General features: G+C 61.8%; 3 protein-coding genes across 14 annotated transcripts in view; 1 reads left to right on the top strand and 2 right to left on the bottom strand.

Moving 5' to 3' along the window:
• SLC4A2 (solute carrier family 4 member 2) overlaps nt 1-13,452 on the top strand; it is a 34,588-nt gene extending 21,136 nt beyond the window's left edge. For all 10 annotated transcript variants that reach the window (XM_088147714.1, XM_088147717.1, XM_088147715.1 and 7 more), the window contains 21 exons: nt 68-236; nt 372-625; nt 705-832; nt 1,210-1,430; nt 2,097-2,233; nt 2,858-3,038; nt 3,957-4,092; nt 4,362-4,542; nt 5,338-5,452; nt 5,553-5,737; nt 5,835-6,060; nt 8,818-9,039; nt 9,230-9,378; nt 9,678-9,872; nt 10,215-10,442; nt 10,617-10,706; nt 10,970-11,136; nt 11,221-11,474; nt 11,657-11,826; nt 12,490-12,663; nt 12,782-13,452. In XM_088147714.1, the coding sequence (XP_088003840.1) occupies nt 68-236; nt 372-625; nt 705-832; nt 1,210-1,430; nt 2,097-2,233; nt 2,858-3,038; nt 3,957-4,092; nt 4,362-4,542; nt 5,338-5,452; nt 5,553-5,737; nt 5,835-6,060; nt 8,818-9,039; nt 9,230-9,378; nt 9,678-9,872; nt 10,215-10,442; nt 10,617-10,706; nt 10,970-11,136; nt 11,221-11,474; nt 11,657-11,826; nt 12,490-12,663; nt 12,782-12,862 (3,663 nt within the window). In that variant the 3' untranslated portion in view covers nt 12,863-13,452. The remainder of the gene's footprint in view (nt 1-67; nt 237-371; nt 626-704; nt 833-1,209; nt 1,431-2,096; nt 2,234-2,857; nt 3,039-3,956; nt 4,093-4,361; nt 4,543-5,337; nt 5,453-5,552; nt 5,738-5,834; nt 6,061-8,817; nt 9,040-9,229; nt 9,379-9,677; nt 9,873-10,214; nt 10,443-10,616; nt 10,707-10,969; nt 11,137-11,220; nt 11,475-11,656; nt 11,827-12,489; nt 12,664-12,781) is intronic.
• Nucleotides 13,453-15,091: 1,639 nt separating this feature from the next.
• Nucleotides 15,092-19,751, bottom strand: LOC103062850 (transmembrane protein 176B-like). Of its 3 annotated transcripts, none has more exons than XM_088147725.1 (7): nt 19,594-19,751; nt 17,726-17,991; nt 16,925-17,050; nt 16,594-16,647; nt 16,263-16,502; nt 15,661-15,771; nt 15,092-15,380 (listed from the first exon to the last, which is right to left on the bottom strand). In XM_088147725.1, the coding sequence occupies exons 2-7, from the start codon at nt 17,942-17,944 to the stop codon at nt 15,294-15,296; spliced, it is 837 nt and encodes a 278-aa protein (XP_088003851.1). In that variant the 5' UTR covers nt 17,945-17,991; nt 19,594-19,751; the 3' UTR covers nt 15,092-15,293. The 3 variants fall into 3 exon arrangements, with proteins under 3 accessions (XP_088003851.1, XP_088003853.1, XP_088003852.1); XM_088147727.1 differs by lacking the exon at nt 19,594-19,751 and adding an exon at nt 19,447-19,580; XM_088147726.1 differs by lacking the exon at nt 19,594-19,751 and adding an exon at nt 19,187-19,322.
• A 1,785-nt stretch (nt 19,752-21,536) lies between these two features.
• Nucleotides 21,537-24,042, bottom strand: TMUB1 (transmembrane and ubiquitin like domain containing 1). The gene is made up of 2 exons (XM_088147728.1): nt 23,641-24,042; nt 21,537-23,409 (listed from the first exon to the last, which is right to left on the bottom strand). The coding sequence occupies exons 1-2, from the start codon at nt 23,937-23,939 to the stop codon at nt 23,055-23,057; spliced, it is 654 nt and encodes a 217-aa protein (XP_088003854.1). The 5' UTR covers nt 23,940-24,042; the 3' UTR covers nt 21,537-23,054.
• Nucleotides 24,043-25,056: the final 1,014 nt, after the last annotated feature.

Here is a 25,056-nt window from a genome sequence, read left to right as displayed (position 1 = left end):
CATGCTCGGCGGCGAAGCGGGGTCGCGGGGCCGCACTGGCACTCACGGGCTGCGACTCTCTTGCCAGTCGGAGCCACCCGGGCCGGGCCCCGCATCGCCCGCCTTCGCGGTGCCGGAGGAGGAGAAGGACCTGGGGAAGGCGCTGCGCGTGGAGCGCTTCGAGGAGATCCTGCAGGAGACGCATCCGCGCGGCGTGGACGAGGCCGGCCGGAGCTACAGCGAGGAGGATTTCGAATGTAGGCCGGGCCCCGCGGGGGGGGGGGCGGGCGGCGGGGAGTCTGAGGCTGCCGCGGGGCCCGCCGACCCCTGTCTCCTGCCGGATTTGTGGGAGGGGCCGGCACGCGGAGGCCCACAGCCCGTCTCTTCCGCAGACCACCGCCACTCCTCCCATCACATCCATCACCCGCTTTCCAGTCACCTGCCCTCTGATGCCCGGCGAAAAAAGGGGGCACCCAAGAAAAGCAAGAAGAAAAGGCCCCGGGCCTCGGTTGCTGGGGAGACGCCCACCATCGAGGAAGAGGCTGAAGGGGGGGAGGAAGAAGAGGGTGAGGATGACACCTGTGACACGGAGACAGAGCCCACCCCGGAGGACGGGCTTCAGAGCAGCTCTCCAGAGGGTGTGCAGGTAGGAGCTGCGCGGTGGGGTGGGGGGGACTGAGAGGGCATCCTTCTCTGGAGCCGATCCTCCCCTTCTCCCCTTCCAGTTCTTTTTGCAAGAGGACGATGTTGATCGGCAGACCCTGCTCTCGGGAGAGCGAGACCCGGCGCTGCTCTCAGGCCCAAGGGCTGACTCTGGGTGCCCCCGGGTTTTGGGGGGAACCAAGGCAAGCAGGTGAGTGAGAGCGCAACCGGGCACAGGCATCCGAGGCATGCTTTGGCGAAGAATGGAGCTGCTGAAAAGCAGGGATCCTTCCAGATTGTGGAGTTCAGGAGGTCTAGGGCAGAGGAGGGGCCTCTCCTGGGGTGCTGAAGCAGCTGTGGGGGGCTGGAGGAGTGCTAGAGCAGAGGGCGGTAGAAGAGCTGGAAGGGACTGCGTGAAGTTGGCGGGACTCTTTGGCTCGATTGCCAAAGCACAACACGTGGGCCAGGAGAATCCCAGGCCTCTTCTGGGGAGCGTGTGCCCACGGAGAATCTAGAGGCAGGGAAGCTGGGGCTCTGGGAGGGGGATGGCGGCCCCTCAGATGCTGAAATGGGGCCTGTGTCCTGCAGCTCAGACCTCGAGGACCCGGGGGGTGCCGGTGTGGCTGAGGGCAGTTCCCCCCCAGGACGCCCACTCTCCAAATCGCAGCCAGGCCATCGCAGCTACAACCTGAACGAGCGTCGCCGCATCGGCAGCATGACTGGCATGGAGCAAGCGAGGTACCAGAAGGTGCCCACGGATGAGTCGGAGGCGCTGACCTTGGCCTCAGCAGACCTGGATTACATGAAGAGTGAGTGGGGCAAGGAGGGATGGGCAGGAACCAGCTGGCCCTGGGGCCTCTAGAGTTGGGCTTTGTTGCAGGCAGGTGTTGCTTGGGGCTCCTGTGGCTGTGAGCCATTCTGAGAGAACAGCGGAGTATTGAGAACTTTGGGGCAAGCCTCAGGCTTCTTCACTCTGCCCGTTTGTTGAATGTAATACCTGGCCCAGAAGATGAGCTGAAAGATTCTCCCACTCGGGTGGGAGAAGAGGCGCGAGGCAGAGTCTGTTGTATTGTCGAAGGCTTTCACGGCGGGCATATGATGACTGGTGTGGGTCTTCCGGGCTGTGTGGCCGTGTTCTGGAGGTTTTGTTTCCTAACGTTTCGCCAGCACCTGTGACCGGCATCTTCAGAGGGCAGGAGCACCCCAATCCCCCCCTTCGCCCCCTTCAGATCTCTATAAATACCCACAAAAGGGTCACATCACCCAGGGCACAGAGAGAACTGCTCCTGCCTGTGCTCCTGCACTCTGAAGATGCCGGTCACAGGTGCTGGCGAAACGTTAGGAAACAAAACCTCCAGAACACGGCCACACAGCCCGGAAGACCCACAGCAGAGTCTGTTGTCAGGCAATTTGGTCGCGAGGGGATTTTAGGAGGAAGATATGCGCCCCTCAGGGCCCATGCTTCTCTGCTGCAGGCCACAGGTTTGAGGACGTGCCAGGAGTGCGCAGGCACCTGGTCCGGAAGAGCACTAAAGGACAAGTGGTGCACCTTGGCAGAGACCGCCAGGAGGCCAGTGCCCGGCTACGCAAGCAGGACCGGACGCCTCACGAGGTGAGCTGGCAGAGGGGTGAGAAGTCCAGGGCCTTCTGGGTGCGGGGATCAGCTTCCTGCGTGCCGCTCCGCAGCACCATCTGATGGGCTTGTCCTGGAAACTCTGGAAGGCTGGAAGGCTGTCGGCCCTCGATGCTGCTCAGGCCAACTGGTCTCAGGGACCTCCTGAGAACCGCCTTCCACAGGCCACGGGTCTACCTGCCCGGCGCGTGCCTGCCTCCTAGGAGGAAGGGCCCGTTGCAGCTCTTGTGCACCGTCACGCTTGCACAGAGAGGATGAGCGAGCCTGCCCATTCGTTTGGTAGGCGAGGCAAGGCGCGTCCTCTGCCTCCCTCTGTGGCTGCCAGGGGAGGTGGCCTTGCTCAGGGAAGGTTTTTTTCTGACACCCACCTGGTGGGGAGCTCAGTCTGGAGTGCTCCAGAGGTCCTTGCTCCCCCCACACAGTTATTCTCGGCGCTGCTCTCTGGGCCCGCGGCTCAGGCATTACTCCCGGAGCAGGTGAGGCCTTCTGCGCTCCCGGAGAGTTCTGGATCTTGCTTGGTCTCAAGATATTTTGATCCGGTCCGGATCTAGGGGTTTGCCAGCTCTGCTCCTCCGAGCATCGTTCTTGTCTTCTCTGGCGCAGGTCTTCGTGGAGCTGAACGAACTCATCGTGGACAAGAACCAGGAGATGCAGTGGAGGGAGACGGCGCGCTGGATCAAGTTTGAGGAGGACGTGGAGGAGGAGACCGATCGCTGGGGCAAGCCCCACGTGGCCTCCCTCTCCTTCCGAAGCCTGCTGGAATTGCGCAGGACCCTCTCCCATGGTAGGAGATTGGGCAGGGGGATGTCCTGCTGCCACCCTGGCTGCACAGGGGGAGTGGGGCTGCCACCCCGGGTGGTAGAGCGGGGCAGAGGGAGCACCTGGTTTTCCCCTCCCGGGATCAACCAGAGCCCTGCTGCCAGTTAAGAGGTGGCTGGCTGGGCCAGGCCTCCCGGGCAGCGGCGCTGCTCTCTGGGCCCGCGGCTCAGGCGTTACTCCCGGAGCAGGTGAGGCCTTCTGCGCTCCCAGAGAGTTCTGGATCCAGGGGGCCTTGGCGCAGGCCTTCCTTCTTGCTCCCTTTGCCATACTGATCAAAAGGCCTGCCTATGTGCGTTTGCAAGGGGCCCCGTTTTAGGTGGGGCCGGGGGAGGAGCTCTTTTGCACTTGGCTCTGTTAGCGCCGAGCCTTAGACTAAAAAAAGCTAAGCCAAACCACGGAGCGGAAGGAAGTGGGGCTTTGCTGGGGCTTCTCTGGGAAGAGCGGTTTGTTCTGCTGGGCTCGGTGCGGCTTTCCTGCAAGCGGGTACGAGAAGAGCGGAGCCAGGTCCCGGGGCTCTGGGATCAGAGGCAGAGGCCGTTCGGCTCTCTGGCTGCGGCCTCTCCAGCGAGGGAGCGCTTGGCCCACCCGGCGATTGTGGGGGGAGTGGGAGTGAGGGTTGAGGGTGATCGAAAGGTGGTCGGGGTCTTAGTTTGCTTTGAATCGGTTTAGACGTCCAGGGCCAGAAGGATTACTTCCACGGGGCTCAGGGGACAGCCAGTGGACGCAGGCGGACAGCAGTCTCCCCGCTGCCATTGAGGGCCGTCAAAGGCACCGTGCCTTTGCACCCAGAGAACCGTGGGACCTGTGGCAGCAGGGCAGTGCGTGCGGTTGTTCTTAGGTTGTTCGAGAGCGCGCCTCCATCCATTGTCCTCTCTACCTGCAGGGGCTGTCCTTCTCGACCTGGATCAGAAGACGCTGCCAGGAGTGGCCCACCAAGTGGTGGAGCAGATGATCATTTCTGACCAGATTCGTGCCGAGGATCGTGCCAACGTGCTGCGGGCACTGTTGCTTAAGCATAGGTGAGTGTGTTGGGAATAACCCCTTGAGTCAAAGGTCAAAGAGATGGAGGGAGAGAGAGCAAGGATCTGAAACTTCCCCATCGCCCAACAAGTTTTTCCTTGGACCCAGCCGAAGGACCTGGACCATGAGGATTCCCCGTCTGGCCCACAAGTTTCCCCCGATGCCCCTCTTTCTTCCACCAATTCTGTTGGCAGACTGACGTGCTGCCAAGGGGCGTGGCGGATTTCACCGAACGTAGAGCTTGACGTGCAGGTGATCTTTTCTGCAGCCACCCCTCGGATGAGAAGGAGTTCTCCTTCCCTCGCAATATCTCAGCTGGGTCGCTCGGCTCTCTGCTGGGCCACCATCATAGTGCCAACCACGTTGGAGAATGCACAGAGCCCACTGTCACTGATCCACTCATTGGCCACGTGGGTGAGCATGAGACACGGGTGGACATTGAAAAGGAGGTGAGCTTCCGGAGATGCCATCTGCTCAAATGACGACTGGGTGAGGAGGAGACCCCGGTACTGTTCAGAAAGAGTTGGGGAAGGAGAGGAGCTGCTGTGGGGCACTTTTGGACTCCAGGCACGTGAGCTGACCTTCTAGCGAAGAAGAGGTGGTGGAGTTAACCTGGGAGTGGATGAAGAAGCAAGTTGTGAGAGGCTGTCTAATCGGGAGTAGGATCACGGAGACCCAGGTTCAAAACCACAGACAGTGGCCGTCTGAATAAATGAATTGTGATGGATGATGAGATGTGGGGGGCCATGTCAGGGAGGTGGGTTCAAGCTCCTCCTCAGTGGGTGGCTTCAGCAGGGATGACTCCCGCATGCATCATGGGCCACAAGTTGAGTTCAGCTGCATTTGTTTCCTGTTCATGCTGATTGTAGAAAATCCAGCCGGCGTGGCAAAGTGGAACAGGAAAGGTTTCAGTCCCAGCAGAACATTTCAGTGAGGTGATATGGCGGGATTCAGCACACAGGAGGCCGGGGTTAGGGTTAGAGTAGGGGTGCTGTTATGATTAGAGGGTTACTTGGTCTCTGGCGGAAGGTTGCAGCTACTGGTTGCGTGGCTTTGTTTCAAGAGAGGCTGGAAACAGGTGGACGCTCATGGGCGCCCTGCCATTCCCCCACCCCGTTACAGGGTTCCTGCTGGAAGGGAAGTAGTTTATGGTGCTGGGGAAGGCCGAGGGGTGCAGAGCGGCATCAGCTGGAGGGGTTTGAAGGCAGTCCGCAGCCCACCCTGACCCCCTTGTCCCCCTGCAGAAGGAGATCCTGTCCCCTATCCTGCCTGGCACCATCACACGCTCCAAGTCTAAGCACGAGCTGAAATTGCTGGAGAAGATCCCAGACAATGCAGAGGCCACCGTGGTGCTTGTGGGTAAGCAAATGTGGGGAGGGTGGCTGGGTCCAAGATGCTTCCAGCCCTGGAGAGGCCGGAGGGCACGGTCTTTACGGGCACGGCACGCTTTTCCCTGCAGGCTGCGTGGAATTCCTGGACCAGCCCACCATGGCCTTCGTGCGGCTGCAGGAAGCCGCCCAGCTGGAGGCTGTCCTGGAGGTTCCTGTTCCGGTGCGCTTCCTTTTCGTGCTACTGGGCCCAAGCAGCGCCAACATGGATTACCATGAGATCGGGCGCTCCATTTCCACCCTCATGTCTGACAAGGTAGGCCCCGGGCCCCTTCCTGGGACCCGGCCCCCCAAGCCTCCCTAGGTGGCCTTGGAGCACCTCCGTCTGCAGCTGGCCCCTTTGCGGTCCGCAGCAATTCCACGAGGCGGCTTACTTGGCTGATGATCGGCACGACCTGCTCAACGCCATCAACGAGTTCCTGGACTGCAGTGTGGTCCTGCCCCCCTCCGAAGTGCAGGGGGAGGAGCTGCTGCGGAGCGTGGCGCACTTCCAGCGGGAAATGCTACGCCGGAGGGAGGAGCAGGAGCGCCGCCTGCTAGCAGGGGCCCCTGTGGAGCCCAAATCGCCAGAGGAGAAAGGTAGGCAGAGAGGAGGGTGCCAGGCCAGCTCTCCTGCCTCTGCGTCGGCCGGATCAGGGAGCTGCCTTTCGAGCAGCATGAGTCAGCGTGGGGGGCCCGGCCCGGCATGCCTGTGAGGGTGCCTTGCTGTCCGAGGACTGGGCGCACCACAGCGTGGCAAATCTCTGTGCAATGCTCCATTGCAGCGCCCGCCTTCCCAGCAACAGGCTATCGCTCTGGGCCACCGCCACCCATCTGGGACTTGCAAGTTGCTGTTGCCACGTAAATAGTCTTCAAGACCCAGCCCTTTGATATTTAGCTCATTCAAAAGTCTCAAAGTCTATAAAGTAGCATACAACCTTTGCCTTTTTCCAACTGTCCTGGCACTAGTTGGGATGAGGGGCGTTCTTCGTGTGGTGGTTCCTCTTCTAGTTGCCACCAAGCTCCCGGCAAAGCTCCCGGCAGGATCCTCACCAGGATGTACTGCTCGCCACAGCTTGTGGTCCTGGCCGTTGAGCGACGTCCTCTTGCCTGCCTGCAGTAGCTGCCGATCTCCAGACTTGCCTGTCTGTAGGCCGTTTCCTTTCCTCCTGCACACCCACCCACACCCTGTCTTAGCCTTTGCTTTTGTAAGCTAAGAGCCTGGGTGGGGCGAGGCTGCCTCTGGACATAGGCGGGACCTTGAAAACGCCAGGGTGGGGCTCAGCAATGACAGGCTTGGTTGGATGTGTCTGGGTAACGTTGGGGTGAGAAGCGTTTCTGCCTGGCTGCAGCTTCTTTCCCCAGGCACAGGCAGGAACCCCACCTCACTCCCTCACAGTGGCAGGTAGGGATCTCTAAGGTGACCTTCTTTTACTCGGCTGTCGTTCATCTGGACATTTCTCACAATCTAACTTGTGGAGCCCCCCAAGGTTCTGTCCCTTGACTGGTGCTTTTTAACATATCTAAAAATTCGGGTGGCATACAAATTTCATTAATAATAATAATAACCTTAAGAAATCACCTGGGGTCAGGTGGGGCCATGACTAGTGGAATAGCCAAGATTGTTGGTGACACTAAATTGTTCAGATTGGTAGAAAGTAGAAGGGACTACGAAGAGCTCCAAAGGAATTTCTGCACATTAGGAGAGCGGGCGCCAAAATGGGAGATGTCATTTAATGCGATCAAGCGATGCACGTTGGTGCCAAAAATCCTAAAGTATTCATACAAACCTGTGGGATCCTGCAGCTCATGTCCTGTTTACTGTGCCCTCTATAAGGATCCTAGGACCGTTTATAACTCCTTACCTGCTACAACACCTGAGGTATTCTGATATTTTTAGTTATTGTTATCAAATCTGTATTATTTGGTTTCCTTGAACATAGGCAAATTCTTTTATGTAGCCTGTAAAACTCGACAGGCTCTGTCTAACACCAGTTGTAACATTCTTATCCTGTTTTGTGTTCTTATTTTTTCCTTAATGTTTTTTAATGTCTGTGACTGTGATAAACTCTTATCTAAACCAGTGGGATCAGAGCTAGCAGTGACCGATGAGGAAAGAGATCATGGAGTCACAGTAAGCAGTTCAATCACGGTGTCAACGCAGCATGCATCCGCTGTAAAATGACACAGCCTATTAGGGATAATGAGAAATGGTATTGAAAATAGAGATGCCAATATCCTGGTGCCCTTAGATAAACCAGTGGTGCGACCGCATCTGGAATATTATGTGCAGTTCTGGTTGCTGCACCGCAAAAAGGATATAGTGGAGTTGGAGAAAGTCCAGAGGAGGGCAGCTAAGAGAATCCAGGGGCTGGAGCAGTTTCCTCGTGAGGAAAGGTTGCAGGTTTGGGACTTTTTGGTCTAGAATGGAGGTGAACGAGAGGGGACGTGATTGAATTATGTGCAGTGTGGAGAAAGCCAAACCATTTCCCCCTTCCCAGAGTACTAGCACCAGGGGTTGCCCAGTGAAATTGAATCCAGGAATCGTCAGGACAGAAAAAAAGGAGATAATTGTTTGACGCAATACGCACTTAAATTCTGGAATTCACTACCACGAGGCGCAGTGCTGGCCACCATCTTGGGTTGGAGCAGTTCCTGGAGATCTTAGACCTGATGGCTCAGACCTGCCTCTGAAGACCATCTGCTGGGAGACCGGTGGGCTTCCTTTCCTGGGCAGCCGGTGGCCACTCGGAGGACACAGGGCTGGACTGGGCGGCCGGGGTTCCTGTCCAGCAGGGCACGGCTTCTGTTTTTATGCTCCTGTCTGGAAGACCTGTGAAGTCTTCTGTTCGCTCTCAGCGTGAGAGAGGAGTTCTGCCCTGATTCAGACCACCGCCCAGTTGGGTGGGGAGCGCTTGCACAACCTTGACTTGCGAATTCACTTAGTTCAGATAGGACAACAGCCTTCAGTTTAGGCAGCCAGTGGAAAAGTTGGAGCTCCGTGGCCAGGAAGGCTAGCGGCCCTGCTGGCACAGAATCGCCAGGCTGAGAGGGCGGGAATAGCCTGCACCTGCGCAGAGGAGGAGATGGGGCTGATGAGTGGGTGGGGGCTTGGGGGCTCTCTGCCTGGAGCCCCATCTGGTCTTACCCGGTGATGTACTGCTTCCGTTCTGGCATCTCAGCAGCCGTTGTTCACCATCTGGGGGGCTCCTGCGCCTCTTGTGTCTTATGAGGGCACAAAGCAAAATAAGCCCTGTTCTGGAGAATGGCAAGGGCTGATTAGCCATATTTGGCCCCCTTGCCGATGGGATGTGGGGTTCCTGGAAGGCCCCCACTGATTCCTGTTTGCCCCGCCAGCACTGCTGAAGCTGAAGGTGGAGGAGGAGGAAGAGGAGGCAGAGGCTGACCCTCTTCAACGCACCGGCCGCCCCTTTGGGGGTCTGATCCGGGATGTCCGTCGGCGTTACCCGAAGTATCTCAGCGATTTCCGGGACGCCCTGGACCCCCAGTGCCTGGCGGCTGTCATTTTCATCTACTTCGCTGCCCTCTCGCCTGCCATCACCTTTGGGGGTCTGCTGGGTGAGCCAGGAGGAGAGGAGAGCACAGCGAGGCGTGGGGCAGGGCCCACCCGCTTCTGCCTGGACGGAAGCCCCCCCGCCCCTCTGCTGGCCTGGGGCTGGCATGAGGGCTTCTGGGGCCGTGGGGGAGGGAGGGAAGCCGTGGGGTGGGTGCTCCCCTGAGCCCTGGCTCCCCGCCCCATCTCTTGCAGGCGAGAAGACCGAGGGGCTGATTGGCGTCTCGGAGCTCATCGTCTCCACCGCCGTGCAGGGCGTCCTCTTCTGCCTCCTGGGGGCTCAGCCGCTGCTGGTCATCGGCTTCTCGGGGCCCCTCCTTGTTTTCGAGGAAGCCTTTTTCACGGTGAGTTTGGGGCAGCCTTCCAAACTGGCAGCTGCTCCTGAGGGCTTTTGGATTTGCCAGGGGAGGGGCGTCTTCTCTGCCGCGTCCAATAGATCGGGAGGCGGGAGATGTGCACTGGTGCCCGGGGGCCTTGGGCGACTCTCCACCCCTCGGGAGCCGGGGTGAGGGGTGCCCCTTGACTCCCCAGCCTGGAGGCTGGGCTTAGAGCTGCTCACCCCACCTGCACTGCTCCCGAGAAGGGGGACCCACGGCCCTTGGACCGCCGTCTCCTGAGCCTCGGTCCATTTCCCCACGCCCAGTTCTGCACGTCGCATGGCCTGGAGTACCTGGTAGGCCGTGCCTGGATCGGCTTTTGGCTCATACTGATTGTGCTGACTATCGTGGCCTTTGAGGGCAGCTTCCTGGTGCGCTTCGTCTCCCGCTTCACCCAGGAGATCTTCGCCTTCCTCATCTCCCTCATCTTCATCTACGAGACCTTCTTTAAGCTGATCAAGGTGACTGAGAGGTGGAGGAGGAGAGTTGGTTGCCATGGCCGCGGGAGGCAGGCCTTCTGCCCCTCCTCAGGACCGGTCATGGAACGGCCAGAGCCTGTCCTCCCCTCCCCTCCCCTCCCCCCTCAGCTGGACTCACGGCGAGCCAGCCACTGGGGCCGGGGGGGGGGCAGAATGGCTGCACTGTGGGGGGCAGGGTCTGAAAAACAGGTAGGCCACCCAGAAAGGGGCTGGCAGCCCCAAGAACTGTGGGGGCCACCGCTGCAGAGGTGTTGCAATGCGCTTCTCACCTGGGGCTGAGGTTTCTGAAGAGTCTCTCGTCCCCCACACGTTCCTTCTGGGCAGATCTTCCAGGAGCATCCTCTGCACGGCTGCCACGGCAGGAACAGCACCAGCAGCCGCCTGGCCGAGACCAGCGTTCTGGGAGCAGAGAACGGGACAGTGAGCCGCGGTTCTTCTGACATGACCGGCCAGCCCAACACGGCGCTCCTCTCGTTGGTGCTCATGGCCGGAACGTTTTTCATTGCTTTCTTCCTGAGGAAGTTTAAGAACAGCCGCTTCTTTCCCGGGCGGGTGCGTGGCTTCTGCCAGGGGACCTGGGGTGGGGGGACCCTGAGCCAAAGCCAGGGAAGAATGTCTCAGCGAGTTGGAAGCCGTGGCTGCGAGGGAGGAGGCAGGCCGCGCCGCCCACCTCAGAGACCCCACATTTTGTGGGAGTCCCGTGGCTGAGCAAGTCTCTCTGGGCAGGTCCGGCGGGTGATCGGTGACTTTGGGGTGCCCATTGCCATCCTCATCATGGTGCTGGTGGATTCCAGCATCCAGGATACTTACACTCAGGTAGGAAGTTGGAGGGATGTCTGGGGTCCCCTTCAGGCTCCCAGCAGGGAAGGAGAGGTGCAGCCATTCCGGCCCCAGTGGCTGGCTCTCCGTGAGTCCAGCTGAGGTGGGAGGGGAGGGGAGGGGAGGCGAGGCTCCGGCCATTCCATGACCGGTCCTGAGGAGGGGCAGCAGGTTGGGCCCATCTCCCGCCCAGCCCTTGCTTCCTTCTCCTGGTTTTCCTCGGCCTCCAGGCCCAGCTCTTTTCTCCCGCCCCCTTGCAGAAACTTTCAGTGCCTCGCGGCTTCTCAGTCACAGACCCCAGCAAGCGGGGCTGGGTGGTGAACCCTCTGGGCAGCAGCCAGGCGTTCCCGGTGTGGATGATGGTGGCCAGCGTGCTCCCGGCAGTCCTTGTCTTCATCCTCATCTTCATGGAGACACAAATCACCACGTGAGTGCTGGCCAAGGGCTCCGCTTTTCAGCATGGGACGCGCTTGGAGAGGAGCCCCCCAACCACTGCCTCCTTGTCCCCCAGGCTGATCATCAGCAAGAAGGAGCGGAAACTGCAGAAGGGCTCCGGCTTCCACCTGGACCTCCTGCTCATCGTCGCGATGGGCGGCTTCTGTGCCCTTTTCGGGTTGCCTTGGCTGGCAGCCGCCACGGTGCGCTCCGTCACGCACGCCAATGCGCTGACCGTCATGAGCAAGGCCGTGGCCCCGGGGGACAAGCCCAAAATCCAGGAGGTGAAGGAGCAGCGGGTCACCGGGCTGCTCGTGGCCATCCTTGTGGGTGAGTTGCCGGCTGGCTGCCTTCGCTGACGAGGGAGGCGGACTCGCACGGCTGGCTGTTCTGCCCTGACCCTCCTCCCGCCGCGGCCGGTTGGAGGCCTCTGAGTTGCTGGCAAGGGCCGGCAGCCCCCGCCTGGCACTCAGGGGGCCCAGAGACCAGAGTGCCATTCCTGTCCACTCCAGGCTTGTCCATCGTGATCGGGGACCTGCTGCGCAGGATCCCCCTGGCAGTGCTGTTTGGCATTTTCCTCTACATGGGAGTCACCTCGCTGAATGGGATCCAGTTCTACGAGCGCCTGCACCTGCTGCTGATGCCCCCCAAGCATCACCCCGACGTGCCCTACGTCAAGAAGGTCAGGCCGGGAGCGCGGGGGAGCGTGGCCTTTCCGCCCAGGCAGCTCGGGCCCTGCAGGGAGGGCGACGAAGGGAGCGCTCCCTTGCCTCTGCGGGAGGCCTGGGACATGAGCAGGCGGCCGGCTCCCCTCCCTGCGCTGGACGCCGCTGTGGCCGCTGCCTGGCCACACGCCCCAGGGGAGGCCTTACGAGGGGCTTCATCAGGAATGAGATGGAGGGAGGTCTGCCCTACAAGCCGCAGCCCTCATTGCACCTGCCCGCTGCCCCTGAGCTTGACAGGACTTCCCTTCCAGAGCTAATTATTGGGTCCACCCGTGGACGGGGTCACGGGGCGCCTTAGGCCAAACCGCAGCTGGTGCCTTTGTGGCCGTCTGCCCTGAGACGCTGGTTAAGTGCCACCAGCTCTAGGGGCCCGGCCTGCCGGCCGGGGAGCCCTCCTTACACTAGCAGCGTGAGTTGTGCAAACGCAGCCGACCGGGTTATGGGGGCCCCGGCCAGGGATGTTTTGTGTGCCGCCCCCCAGGACTCCCAGGGTGGCGGATGGCATGAGATCCAACCATGGGCCTCCTCCCCTTCCCCTGGTGTCGTGGCATCGCTGGCACCAGAGCCAAGGGAGAGGGCGCAGGGGGGCGTGCCCAGTGCAGCTTCCTGTTCCTCTGCAGGTGCGAACGGCGCGCATGCACCTCTTCACGCTCTTGCAGCTGGCCTGCCTGGCCGTGCTCTGGGCTGTCATGTCCACCGTCGCCTCGCTGGCCTTCCCGTTCATCCTCATCCTCACAGTGCCGCTCCGGTTGTGCCTGCTCGGTCGCATCTTCACAGAGCGAGAGATGAAGTGTGTAAGTTTGGACGGGGACTGCAGATGTGGGGGGTGGGGGCAGGGAGTCGGACACTCTGGCAGGGAACGGCTGGCGCTGGAGGTGGCAAAACCCACTGCCCACGTCTCTTGCCCTCCAGCTGGACGCAGCAGAGGCAGAGCCCATCCTGGATGAGAGAGAAGGCGTGGACGAGTACAACGAGATGCCGATGCCGGTGTGACACAGAAGGCTGAGAGCTGGGGGGCCTCCCCTCCCCTCCCCTCCCCTCCCCTCACCCCAGTGCCTTTGCGTGTCAGTATGGGAGGAGGGGCTGGCCCTGACGCCCCCCCTTCCCTTGGGTGCTCTGGCTCTTGAGGCACCTGTGGAGCAGAACCCCTGCCCGGCGCCCCCATTGGCTGCTGGAGAGCCTATGCACACCCCCTTGCTCCTGTGCACCAGCTGGGGGCCCACACAGCTCCTCCAAGGAGGACAGTCTCCTGCTTCCTAAGGGCCACGATTGCATTTAGGGTATTAATCAACAGCTTTATTAGAATCAGCGCTGGGGGCTGGAGGAGGAGCCAGGAAGGCAGGACTTGGCCCGGCCCCAGTGGCTTTGAGCCTCTTCAGCCTCTCCCAGTTCAGGAAAAAGAAGGACCCAACGGCGGGGAGGTCGTAATAAGGCCCGGCAGAGTTCTGGGGCTTTCCTGGAGCAGTTTTAATCACCCAGGGCCAGGCTTCCGGGCCACGCTGAAATCAGGGCACTGGCGAGGAGGAGGGAAGCAGAGGGTATAAATTGGTGGCTGGTAATAAAGCAGAGAGCGCAGCCTGCAAGGACGTCTCACCGGTTTTATTCCACAGTTTCTCACCTGGGCCCAAAAGAGTCAGCCTTGCGTGGCGCACTGCCCTGGGGAAGAGAAGAGAGAAGGCCTGGGGCAGGTGGAGCCCCACAAGGAGTTCCCCAGCCAGGACCCCCCCCCCGGGCTTCCCAGGTGCCGTTTGGTCTCCTCAATGCCCCACATTCCCTCCAGCTCCAACTCCGGGAAAGCCACTGCCAGGGGAAGGCAGTGGGGTCCCAGAGCGCCAGGGCTCCCTCACCCAAACCCGGCCCTGGCAGAGGGACCATGAAGGAGCTCCTCTCCGTCCCTTCCTGCAGGTGGATATTGGTTCGGGCAAAGCTTGGGCTGGTTGGAGCGAGTGTCTGCCGACGCACGGATGGTGCTTTGCCACAACAATGCAGTGGGGCGGGTGTGCAGCCCCAAATCACACCCAGAACCCAGTCAGGGTAAGACCTAACAGCAACGGTGGCAGCGGAATCAGCATTGTGCCTGTTCGCTTTCCTGGGGGGAACGTGTCAACGTTCCTTCTTTGACTTCTTTAGAACCTGGCAGAGGGGGTCCGTGAGGCCATCCAGTCCAACCCCTGCTTAGCGCAGGAGGACCCTTGGCAGATGACATCTAGTTTCTCCATGAAGGGGGGCCCATCAGCTCTCCAGGCGATGGTTCCTGTGGGTTGCTTTTCGCAGTCAGACGTTTTCTGAACCCCTCCACTGGACTCTGCCCGGTTCTGAGTGAAATCCTGCAGGAATCCTTCCTGACCTTGTGCAACCCCACAAGCGCTTGTAGGGTGCGGCCATCTCCCCTCTCGGTGGTCTTAAAGTTAGAGACAGCCACTTCTTCAAGGCTTCCTTCCCCGTCCCCCATTATCTTCGTGGCTCTTCCTAAACATCTCCCGGGTCCTCAAAATCTTTCTTGGAACGCATTGCCCCACGCCGGGCAGAAAAGGGGTAATTTGGGAGCCAGGATGCATCCTGCGGGAACCCAGCTTGTCTGAGCAGGACCCATCGCGGGGACAGCCGTTAACCACAGCCAAAGCAGGCCCTTGCCTTGCCTGCTAAGCCAACCCAGTCCCAGGCACGACGCGCAACCCCGCCAGCCGCCACAGAGAGGCTGAGGCCCAGCAGGCGAAGGGACCTGGCACAGCCAGAAGGCAGCTGCGGAGCCCCCCCCCCCGCCCCGACACAGCCTCCGCCTCAGCAGGGCCTTTCCGGAGGGAGGGCAAACGCAGCCCCAAAGGGTGCCTTCGGCTGTTCTCCTGCGGGCGCGATCAGCCTGACAGGCCGCAGAGGGCCTTTGGGGAAGGTGGCCCTTCGGGTGCTTCCAGCAATCAGCCGGCAGCCCCCTGCCCCGGGTGTCCCACTGAAGACAAGACACCACGCTATGCCAGGCAGTCAGGAGAGCCAACGTGCAGGTTGCCTCTGGGGAGCTCTGCTGGTGGGACTACCTGCCCGCTTCTGGAAACAGAGCCAGGGCTGGGCATCGGGGAAGGAGGCCGGGAAGCTCCTTTCTGCCATCTCGGGAAGCAGCCTTTCCCTGGGCGGCCGAGCCCCTCCAGTCCCACGGCACGCCCCACACCCACGGTGGGGCCCTTTGCTTTGGCCGAGCCGGCAGACGGACAGGAGCCGAAACGCGAATTCCAGAAAAGCGACTTTAATTAATCCTGGGCGCAACAGAACCATTTGCTTGCGTGAGAGGCGATGAGTAACTAACGAGCATTTTCATTTGGGAGTCGCTGCAGGGAAGCGCTGGGGCCAGCAACAGCGTCACCCGCCGGAGGACAGCTTCCATTCGGTCCCTGGGAAGAGCTGAGGGCCAGGGGGCTCTCCTCTGCGCCCCTCAGGCGGGGTTCTCCTCTTTGCCTGGCTCCTCAGGCACGAGAGAGGCTTCTGGGTCCTCCAGGGCCACGTAGTCCTGCCAGCCTTCCTGCGAGAAAAAGGAAGGTGGACTCAGCTTGCGGCGGCTTCCCCAGGAGTGGCCAGCAAGCCCCTCTGCTGTTTCCTCTGGAGGGATCATGGCCCCGGGCGAGAAAGGGGCGCTGGCTGAAACTGAGTGCCGCAGGGCGCGCCTTTGTTTGGGGCGAGCCCCGACGCACCAGGCACACCAGCCCTCCCTCGATCACCACACTGACCCTAGCCGCCTGCATGCCCAACGCGGCCAGCCGCGTCTCCCGGGTGCCGGGTGTTCTGGGACTTCCGTGACCTACCCAGCAGGAGCAGCAGAGCCGGTGCAGGCCGTATCCAAAGCAGAAGAGGGCGATGCAGAGAGCGGCGATGGACAAGACCAGCAGGAGGATCCGGACGCCGTTCAGCATGCACTGGGGAGGGAGTGGGGCTCGAATCAGCAGCAGGAGGGGGCAAGAGGCCGGCCAGCCGGCCGCCCTGCCAAGCCATCTCCCCGAGAGGCCCTGAGCCCTCCCCCCAGCCACTCCGCCAAATTCCTCCTCCGGGCGCTGGCCCCGCATGCTCTGTCTGGACCAGCCGGGGACTCAGGCCCCTTCCTCAGTGGGAGGCAGGAAGAGGAACTGGGAGTGGCCTGGAGGGAGGAGGCCTTTCTGCTGTGACCGGTGCGCGGTTGTGTATGGGAACTTCCTCCCAGTGGCTGAATACCTGGAGCCACCTGTGGCAGGTGGGCGAGCCCCCCTGCCCCTCAGCCTGACAGTCAGGACGTGCCCATCCCTGTGCCAGAGAGAGGCCTGCAGGCAGAGGGGGGCGGGATACTGCGAAGGTCCCCCCCAGGTCTGCCCTCTTCTGAGGGGCACAGCTGCCCTCCTCCCACTCTGGCTCTGCTGCAGGAAGACAGACTCACCATGAGCACCCACATAACCTCCTGGCACTCCTTGGCCCGCTCTTGGTCCCTCTCGCCGCTGTATGGAGGACCGGTGGTCGCGTCCCACGACCGGTAGCGCTCCTCCTCCCTTCTGTGCTTGCACAGGTTCTCAATGAAGTAGGGACGGTAGGTCAGGGATGAGATGTCCGCCACGCCCAGCGTCAAGGCCAGTGAGCCTGCCACGACGCTGGCCAGGTTGAGGAACGTGGCCAGGTGGACCTAAGACGGAGGGGCAGGGCGCAGCTGAGAGTCGGCACCCAGGGCATCGGGTCTTTGCAGCCGGGCGGGGCCGAGGGCCCTCCCCACTTACCCACTTGCCGCCGCGTCGCTCGCCCACCACAGAGAAGGTGCCGGAGAGGATGAACTGGAGAGGGAGTGAAACAGCCAGGTGAGCGGCATCTGGCTGGGCCTCCCCGCCAGCAGGAAGCGAGTCCCCCTCCCCGGTGCACCGAACTGACTCCTGGGGAAGGCTGCAAGGAGCAGCCCGGCTCCCTCAAACGGGGCCTAGGTTCTGCAGGCGTTCTGGCGTCCTGCCACCTTTGCTTCACCCCCGCCACATCCTCCGCTGCAGCTTCCTGGGGTGGCAAGCTGAGTCTCAGGTGGTGGTCCCCCACTCCTCCCCTCCTCCCCTCCCTGCTCACCAGGCTCCCCATCCAGAAAGGGGCTCCATTCCATATTGCCCGCTCGTAGTCGTAGGGTATCTCCAGAACAAGGCTCAAGACCACGCCGAGACCGATGCACACAGCTCCAAGCAGGATCTGGGCTCCCTGGGGGGCGAGAGGGGAGCCGACAGGCAGCCCCCAGCACGAGAGTCTGGGCAGGGGGCAATGGGGACCGGAAGGCCGTGCGGCGGGGCCGGGGCCAAGAGCATGCTGGGGGACCAGGCTCTCGCAGAGCTAGCTTAGCTGGAGACCCCCGCTAGGCCTGTTTAGCGTTCCCCTCGGCCAGTTCCCTTCTGGATCAGAGCAGGGAGCGGAGCAGGTCAGTGGGTTCCTTTCTGGCTCCGTTCGGGGGCAAAACCCCAAAACGGGCGAATGCGGGAACTGTGCGAGCATCACCGTGCCAGTTTCGGGACTTCAGAGGAGATCTTATGTGGACATAGCGGTTCAGTTCTGGCCCGTTCCTCCGGATCTGGGGCTTAGTGAGGACCCGGACCCGGACCCGGACCCGCCTTTAGCCTGAGGCTCAGCCCCATCGCACACAGCTGCAGAGCTGCCTCTTTCTCGCCTCTCGGCTAAGACCCAAATCTCTGTCGGCCGAGCCCCCCTCCGCTGGACGCCGCTCTGCCCTGCCGGTGACCTCCAGGGTCCGCTGCACGCCGCCCCCGGCCCCTGTCTCCTCTCCCAAGAGCTCGCAGGCGGAGGAGATCCAGGCCGACCCGACCGGCGCCCCAGACCGGCTCCACGCACGCCCCACTTCCTCCTTTGGCGTCCGGCCCTTACCCCCAGCACCTTCTGCTCCCCCCTCCGTCGGGCGCGGGTGGGGGGAGCATCAGCGGGCTCCTGGGCCTTGGAGGCGGCCTTGCGGCGACTCAGGGCCGCCATGCCCTTGCACAGATAGAAGAGGGAGGACTCTTGGCGGAGGTTGATGTTGACGACGGTCTTGTCGGACCCCTGGAGGTCCACCTCGGTCCCGTTCACCCTCAGCGCGGTCCCCGACATGGCTTCCCCTCCTTCCTCGCCGGCCAGCTGGAGGGAGAGAGAGGCAGCTGCCGAGGCAGAGGCGGAAGTGAGAAGCAGCCGAGCGCGCTGGGTGGAGCCAGGCGGGAAAGAGCGCGAGACCCGGACCCCCCGCAGACCGTGAACCCGCCTGCGCCCCTCTGGCTGTTGCGCGCCTGGCGGGGACCGCAGCTCCGTTCGCACCGGGAGGGGGAGGAGGCCTGGAGCGTCTCTGGTTCTGCTCACAACACGCTGGCCGAGGTGCGATTGTGCGTCGTGCAAACAGGCAACTGCGCCAACGTTAGTGGCGTGGGTCACGGCCAGGGCGCTCTGCGAGCACTGCCAATCCGAGAGGCAACTTAATTAAGCCTTGCGGCTTGCGTTCTCATCGGGACCAAAAGGGGACCGCGGAGGTCATCTGGTCCAGCCACCTTCTGGGTGCAGGACAGGCCGCAGCACCTCCGACGGACAACCACCCATCCTCCGCTGGAAGACCTCGAGTAAAGGGGAGGCGGCAGCCTTTCCCGCTGGCGGTGCGGCCGGGGAGTTCCTTCTGCATCGCGCCGAGGCGCCTTCCTCGTATCTCTGCCAACAGCCCCGCCGCCCCGCCGCCCCCCCCCCGGTTCCAGTCGTGCCTTCTCTCTGGGGCGGACGGAGTAAGTCCGCTCCCCTCCGCGGGACACCTTCCAGCGACGGGAAGGCCGCTATATCGCCCTTCTGCAGGCCAAACGTCCCCTGCCCTTCCCCGGGCCCGCAGGGGGCTCGGCCCCTGGACCCTCTGCCATCTGGGCAGCCCTTCTCCGAACCCGCTCCGACCTGCGGTGCTCCTCTGGGCCCCCACAGAGCAAAGGGGGGCTTCCCGTGGCCCACACCCTGCGATAGCGCTGGCCTTTCTGGCGGCCGGGGTCGCAAGGGGCGCCTCCCAGAAGCCGAACCTGACCTTCCCCCCCGTTCATTTCACCCACCGGGGAGGGGATCTCGTGCGGACATTGTGGAGGGGCGAGCATGGAAAGGGCTCTTTGAGGTCCTCGGCTAAAAAGCAGACCCAGCGGGGGGGCACGGGGCCCGCGTTGAGCTCCGAGGGCTCCCCTGGACCGGCCGCGGGACCCTGGGCAACGGGCACAGGACCCACCCCCTCAAGGGCTCCGCGCCACCCCGTTCGGGGGAGCTGCCCTATTCCCGCCTTGGACGCCGAAGGGCTGCCTCGCCTTTGCCGCCAACGTCCGGGCTTAAACGGAGACGCACCGAGCGCCCGAGGGCATCCCCGCTTTGCCCCGCGATGAAGCTGGCGTTCCTCTCCCCCGCCCCGCCGGAGGTGGCCCGCAGGCATACTCGGCCCTCCAATTTGGTTCCGCGCCGGGCGGGCGGCCGCCTCCCCCGGGCGGGTCCGGGACGCCTGTGCGCGCAGCCCTTGGAGCCGCGGTCTTGCCGCCCTCCTCCGGAGAGCTGCGGCCTTCCGCCCCCGCCCCCCATCCCAAAGCAGGGACGCGGATGGACCCACTCACCGCCGCTCCCGTGAGACAGAGGGACGAAGGGGGCAGGGGCGGCAGCCCCTGCGGCCCGGAGCAAAGATCGGCGGAGGCGCGGCGGCTCCCCTCTCTTGCTCCTCACCCTGCAAGGCGGCTCCGAAGAGAGGAAACAGCGCTTTTTACCTGCCCCGCCAGAGGACGTGGATCCGGGCCAGGGGCTGGAGCTTTGCCTCGGCTTGTTCCCGCCGCGCCCACGCGCGACTTCCAGGAAAAGGGCTTGTCTCGCGCGCAACCCCTTGACTCTTCGGCAGTGCTTGATGGCCAGGCGCCCGGGAGGGGGGAGTGCAGCGTTTGGCCTGGGGAGGCAATGCAGGGGCTTGGGCTCTCGGCCTACCCAGGCGCTGGGGGGCATTAGAGCCAGGTAGGCGGGGAGGGGAAGGGCACCGTACGTATAAAGCCTGCTTCCCCAGCGTTAGCCTGAGTGGGCCTTGCCTGGCACCTCTGGGCTCGCACCAGGAAGGAGCCTGCCAGGTTTGTAGGTCATGCGGCCAAAGACTTACACAACTCAGAGTCTGGGGAGAAAAGTGGCCAGAAGAGCCGGTCTTTTGCGGGACACAACACCGTTCTGGGCTGCAGGGCCTGGACGGGGGCCAGAGGATGGGAAGCGCTGTAGCAGCACCAGGTTCACAGATCACTCTTCCTGGAGGAGCTGGTTTTGCAGAGCGATCCTCGGACGGCCTCCTCCTCAGCGTGAAATCGGACGCTTGGCTCCCTCCTGCTGAGCAGGACTCAGTCCACCGCTGAGCAGGACTCAGTCCACCGCTGGCTGCAAGGAACTGACGACCAGAGGAAGCCCTTTCTCAATTCATTCCCACATTCAATTCCATTCGTCCCCCACGCCAGGCTAGGACAAAGAATCCAAGTTCACTCTTCTCTGCGCTTCGCCTGACTTAGCTAGGCTCCGACAGAAGAGAATGTGCGAAAAGAATGTGCGTAGCTCAGAGCTGCTCAGAGCTGAACCGTGGCGTCTTGGGGTCCTCTGAGCTTGGCTACTTTCTCGCAAACGTTTCATTACCTGGGTAGGTAACCTCTTCAGTGCTGGAAAGGCCCGCTGTGCGGGATGCAGCCGCCAAGGACGCCCTGCCCAGAGCAGGAGATCTCTCACGGGGCGCTCGGCACGCACACAACTCTCCAGGAGACCCGGCGAGCGCGTAAGGATGGGCCTCCTCCATCGCATCTGGGAGACGTCCCACCGAGGGGTCTCTGTCCGAAGACCGACGCGGACAAGCCTTCCGTCCTAACCAGGAAATGCCTCTGGCCTGGCTAGGTTAATTAGGCCACCAAAGTATGGTTTTTACCGTGGTTACAGCAATAATCTCTTTTATGACCACTGAGGGAAATGTTATGTTGGAATGTTTAAGTGGCAGTCAGCTCAGCAGGCGCACCGGGGTCTTTTTCCTTAGCTCTTTTAGGAAAGAGAAGCACAATGGAATACGCGGCTTGAAAACCACGCGAAGCCTGCTCAGTAAAGCTGCTTCGCTTTAATAGCATTCCCCGCGTCACCTGCAATACAGCCTTCCGCAGGGCCAATCCCGACACCTCAAAAGGAACCTGCAAAAGCAGCGTGCAACTTAGCGCAGAAGCACGTTCGGAGCGAGTCTTGGTTTGGGAGTGGTCCCCCAGGGCAAAAGCAGTGGATCTTGGGGTCTCTTCCCCCAGCTGTTAGAGCAGTTTCTCAACCTTGGCCACTTTCAGAAGTGTGGACTTCAGCTCCCAGAATTCCCCACCAAGCAAACAAGCGGAAGTCCACACATCTGAAAGCGGCCAAGGTTGAGAAACACCCAATTAGAGATACTGACAACTCATCAGCCAATTTGGGGCAATTTTCCAACCTTACAGACAGACTGACCTATGCAGACAAGATCCATAAGAATGGGCAACCCGGCCGGTCATTTTAAATGAGAGCGAGCAACTGTTCCTTCTGCCCCAATAAGGAGATGCGTCATTTGAAGACTATCTGGTATGGATGGACTTTTCAAAGAGTGCCATACGCTTTTTAAGAAGATTTATACCAGCAGAACCTCCGAAGCGTCACATTTTACAGACTGCAGAATGCAAATCTACGATCAGACGTCCACCCGTTTCCTTTATTCCGCAAAGCCTCCTCACAAGGATTTCACAGCTGGCATTTTAGGGGCGGTCAAGCCGCAGCGATGATCGAAGAGGCACCCCCCTTGGATTTACACCCTTATGCACCCCAACCAGTTTGCCTTACGGACACCTTCAATTTACAAGCTTTTTGTAAGGCCCCTTTAGAAGATTCTCTGGGGTTGAGGAAGTGAGAGTTACAGCTGGGAACCTGAGACTTTTTCTATGAGTGGAAGGAGGTCAAAAGGAATAATTAGCGTAAGCAATCAAGTTTTTCTTTGGAGAGAATCTACCAGATGGAGCGTTAAGAGAGCTACTGCTGAGGAGGAACGTGGTCCCCGCCAAGCCGAGCTGTGAGATCGGGCTGGGAGCAATTTGGCCGTTTATGAATTACTTGCTACTACCGCGGTGTTTGATAGAAACAGAAAAAAGAAGAAACTACTTATTGCTCCACTTACAAATTCTCTTCTAAGGCAATTCTGTCTGTGCAGGAAGGTTTCTCTGGCAAGCTGCAAAGGAAGCATTTGCGGCACAACTGCCCCCTCTCTGTGCTCGGCTTGGCAGCGGGGGGGGGTTGTGTCTTCATTGTTACACGTGCTTGCCTTACCGCTGCCCGCTTGCCACAGTGGCATTACAGTATACCCTTCCCTGAGCCCGTTTCACCGCCTGTCTCCTTGCATTAGGGCGCGTCTGCGATTAAACGCACGGAGGGCGAACTGCGACTGCGGACGCGAAGCGCATCGCCATCCTCCTGCGTCATAGCGCGCGGTCTGCGGATGCTGGACGACCAGGCCCTCGCTCCCAGCATGCAGGGCCGCGGGCCCTTGCCGCTGGGGCGCTTCGGTTTCTGAATCGGGGGGGGGGGGTGCCAGCCAGGAAGGCCGAGTTTGACGCTCCCCTCCCACCAAACCGCGAAAGAGGACCTCTGAGGCAGGAGGCCCCCCCAGAAAGGGCGCAGAGAAGGGCTGTTGCCCAGGCCAGGGAGGGGGAGGAAGAGGAGGGGGGACCCGGGGGCTGCTGGCCCGCAGAGCAGGCGATGTCTTAAGGGCCCCTTGAGCCCTGGCCGGCGGCTGCGGCGACGCATCCCCGCCCTCTCGCTCTGGGGGAAGCGCTGCTGGAGCCAACCCAGACCGGACCCTCCAGCCCAGCCTCTGCTTTGCAGAGCAACCCTTGTGCGTATGCTGCAGAGACCGCTCCCTTTCCTTCACAGCTTTAATGGGAAAATAACCATGGGACAGCAAGGACCCCTCCTCCCGTGGCTGGTGGCCCTGATGTCCCGCGGATAGACGTGGGCTGCAGATCTTGCCATGAGGCTGCCACAGCCTCCCCCGTGGCTCAAGCGAGCACAAAGCTGCCAAGGAGCGCCTAGGCCTCCAACGAGGAGGAGACCCAGCAGCACCCAGGGTCCCTTGGACAGCTGTAGCAGGGTGCCTGGCCCGGGGGAGATGGCACCAAGTCTTGGCGTGGGCCACAGCGGGCAGCCTTGGGCTGTGCCGTTATCTGCGATAAACGGCAAAGGCGACGAAGCTGAAGACAAGGGTGAGGCCTGCCAGGCAGGTGGTGGCGGTGGCTGTGAAAACGTGGCGGTGCTGCAGCTGGAAGTACCAGAGCGCACCCAGCATCAGCACCAAGAGCGGCATCATCAGGCTGCCCACATTCAGGGCCGCGTGCGCAGCGTCAACGTTGGTCGGAGGGCCGGCGGACCCCGGCGGCGGCCCGTGCTGGGAGATGTGGCAGTGCACCACGCTGTTGTTGGTGAGGTGCAGGGCAGCCAGCGTCTGCGCATCGTCCCGCAGGAGCTGCCCCTGGTAGATGAGGCGGACCAGCTGCTCCTGGCCTGGGAAGTGAACCCTGCAGGGCGAGGAGGAGAGAGGCCGTGCGTGGCCCAACCGAGCCCTCCGCTGCAGCCGCCGCCGCCGCCGCGGGGCGCGTGGCCAGGGGTGCGGGGGGCGCGAGGGGAGGGCGGAAGCGGCGGCTCTGCCCACGCGCCCAGGCGCGGAGCGGGAGGGGCGTTTCCCCGGCTCCCGCCCCCCTTCCCGGCTATCGGCTGCCCGGTGGCCAGGGGCGAGGCGGCCCGCTCACCTCTTCAGCGCGCCCACCGTGTCGTGCGGGCGCACGCGCGCCAGGCGCTCCGTGTCGTTCAGGAACTTCAGCCGCAGCACGAAGGCGCGCTCGTCGCCGTCGCGGTCGTCGCGGGGGGCGGGGCGCGGCGCGGCGGGGGGCGGCGGGGGCGCGGGCGGGGCGCGGGGGGCGGGCGCGGGCGCGGCGTCCTCCCGCTCGGCCGTCCGCGTGGAGAACCAGGCCAGCCCCAGCAGCAGCAGCAGCAGCAGCAGCGCGAAGAGCGCCGTCACCTCGTCCCCGACGCCCTCGACCAGCGCCATGGCCGCTCCGCCCGACCGGCCCTCGAGCGCCGCCGCCGCGCCCGCAGTCCCCGAGCTCGGCGGCGGCGGCGCCCGCTGCGCGCCCTCCCCTTCCGGCCGCGGTGCCCGCCGGGAGCCGCAGTTCCGGGCGGCGCGCCGGTGACGCCACGCGCGCCGGGGAGCCGCAGGCCCGCGATGGCCGGGGGGGGTCACGGTGGCAGCTTTTGCCGCCCCCCCGCTGCCCAGGGGGAGAGGAGAGACCTCGGTCCGGTCCCTGTTCTGAGGAGGGGGAGGCCGTGGGGACAGCGCCCCCGGCCTCCTGGCGGCCCGCCTTCTCTGCCCCCAGCCTGGCTCCGCAGTCCGCAGTCCTGGGGGGGCGGCGGGGAGGGCCCACGCGCCTTCCAGACCCTCGAGAGCCCCTCAAGGGACCCTGAGTGTCGTTGGCAGGAAAGAGGTTGAGGCTGCGGGGGGCCAACGCCCCCGACTCTCCGTGCTGTGGGCCCCGCTCAAGCTGCGTGAGAAATAAAACCGTTTCTGTTTTGGAAGTGGCCATTTGGGTCGTTAGGTTCACCCGTGATCCGTGCAGAAATCCTGTTATGCTCCCCCAAGGAAATGGCTCTCCAGCTTAAGCTGGCCCTTGGATGGGAACCCGTTGCCTCTCTGGACGAGTACCTCTCCTGTTGAACGGCTTTGTGTTATCCTGCACTCTTGGATGGATACGAGTATAGCTAAGTATACCCTCAACTAAGTATAGTCGTCCAGTACGCATCTAAGTAGCTCGCAAATCAAAATGTCATGGGCTATGTTGTCAAACGTTTTCCTGAAATCAAAAATATGAGATGAAGTTAGTTTGGCAAGTCTTCTTGAGAAATCCATCTTTATTTCTGATAATTACCATATTGTTACAGATTGATCTACTCTAAAATCTTCCTGTTAGTCTGACTGGGCTGCAGTTCCACTTATGAGTTCGATACCGTCTGCAGTGTTGCCAGGTTCATTTGCCAGGATTTATGAACAGGTGTGGGTACTTCTAATGAATAAATAAATAAGAAAATAGCAGTGTGAACTAATGTATTCTTTGCTTTTCCTCTTATAAGACTGGAAGGATGGATGAGAAGGGCAATTGAGCCCCTGATAT

This window comes from Python bivittatus, unplaced genomic scaffold (genome assembly GCF_059951505.1).
Source record: "Python bivittatus isolate LINGU-HERP-01145 unplaced genomic scaffold, Pbiv_v1 ctg000600_np1212, whole genome shotgun sequence".
Classification (NCBI taxonomy): domain Eukaryota; kingdom Metazoa; phylum Chordata; class Lepidosauria; order Squamata; family Pythonidae; genus Python; species Python bivittatus.
The sequence above is the reverse complement of the archived record's forward strand: the minus strand, read 5'-3'. Positions and strand labels throughout refer to the sequence as shown.

Bases quoted from the DNA above. Each gene is read 5' to 3' on its own strand.
- LOC103062850 (XM_088147726.1), bottom strand. From the start codon at position 19,271: ATGCCTGCGGGCCACCTCCGGCGGGGCGGGGGAGAGGAACGCCAGCTT. The intron at 17,992-19,186 runs GTGCGTCTCCGT...CTGCCTCGGCAG, and splicing joins GGGATGCCCTCGGGCGCTCG to CTGCCTCTCTCTCCCTCCAG. The intron at 17,051-17,725 runs GTAAGGGCCGGA...CTCGCCCCCCAG, and splicing joins GGGAGCAGAAGGTGCTGGGG to GGAGCCCAGATCCTGCTTGG.
- TMUB1 (XM_088147728.1), bottom strand. From the start codon at position 23,939: ATGGCGCTGGTCGAGGGCGTCGGGGACGAGGTGACGGCGCTCTTCGCG. The intron at 23,410-23,640 runs GTGAGCGGGCCG...CTCGCCCTGCAG, and splicing joins ACGGTGGGCGCGCTGAAGAG to GGTTCACTTCCCAGGCCAGG.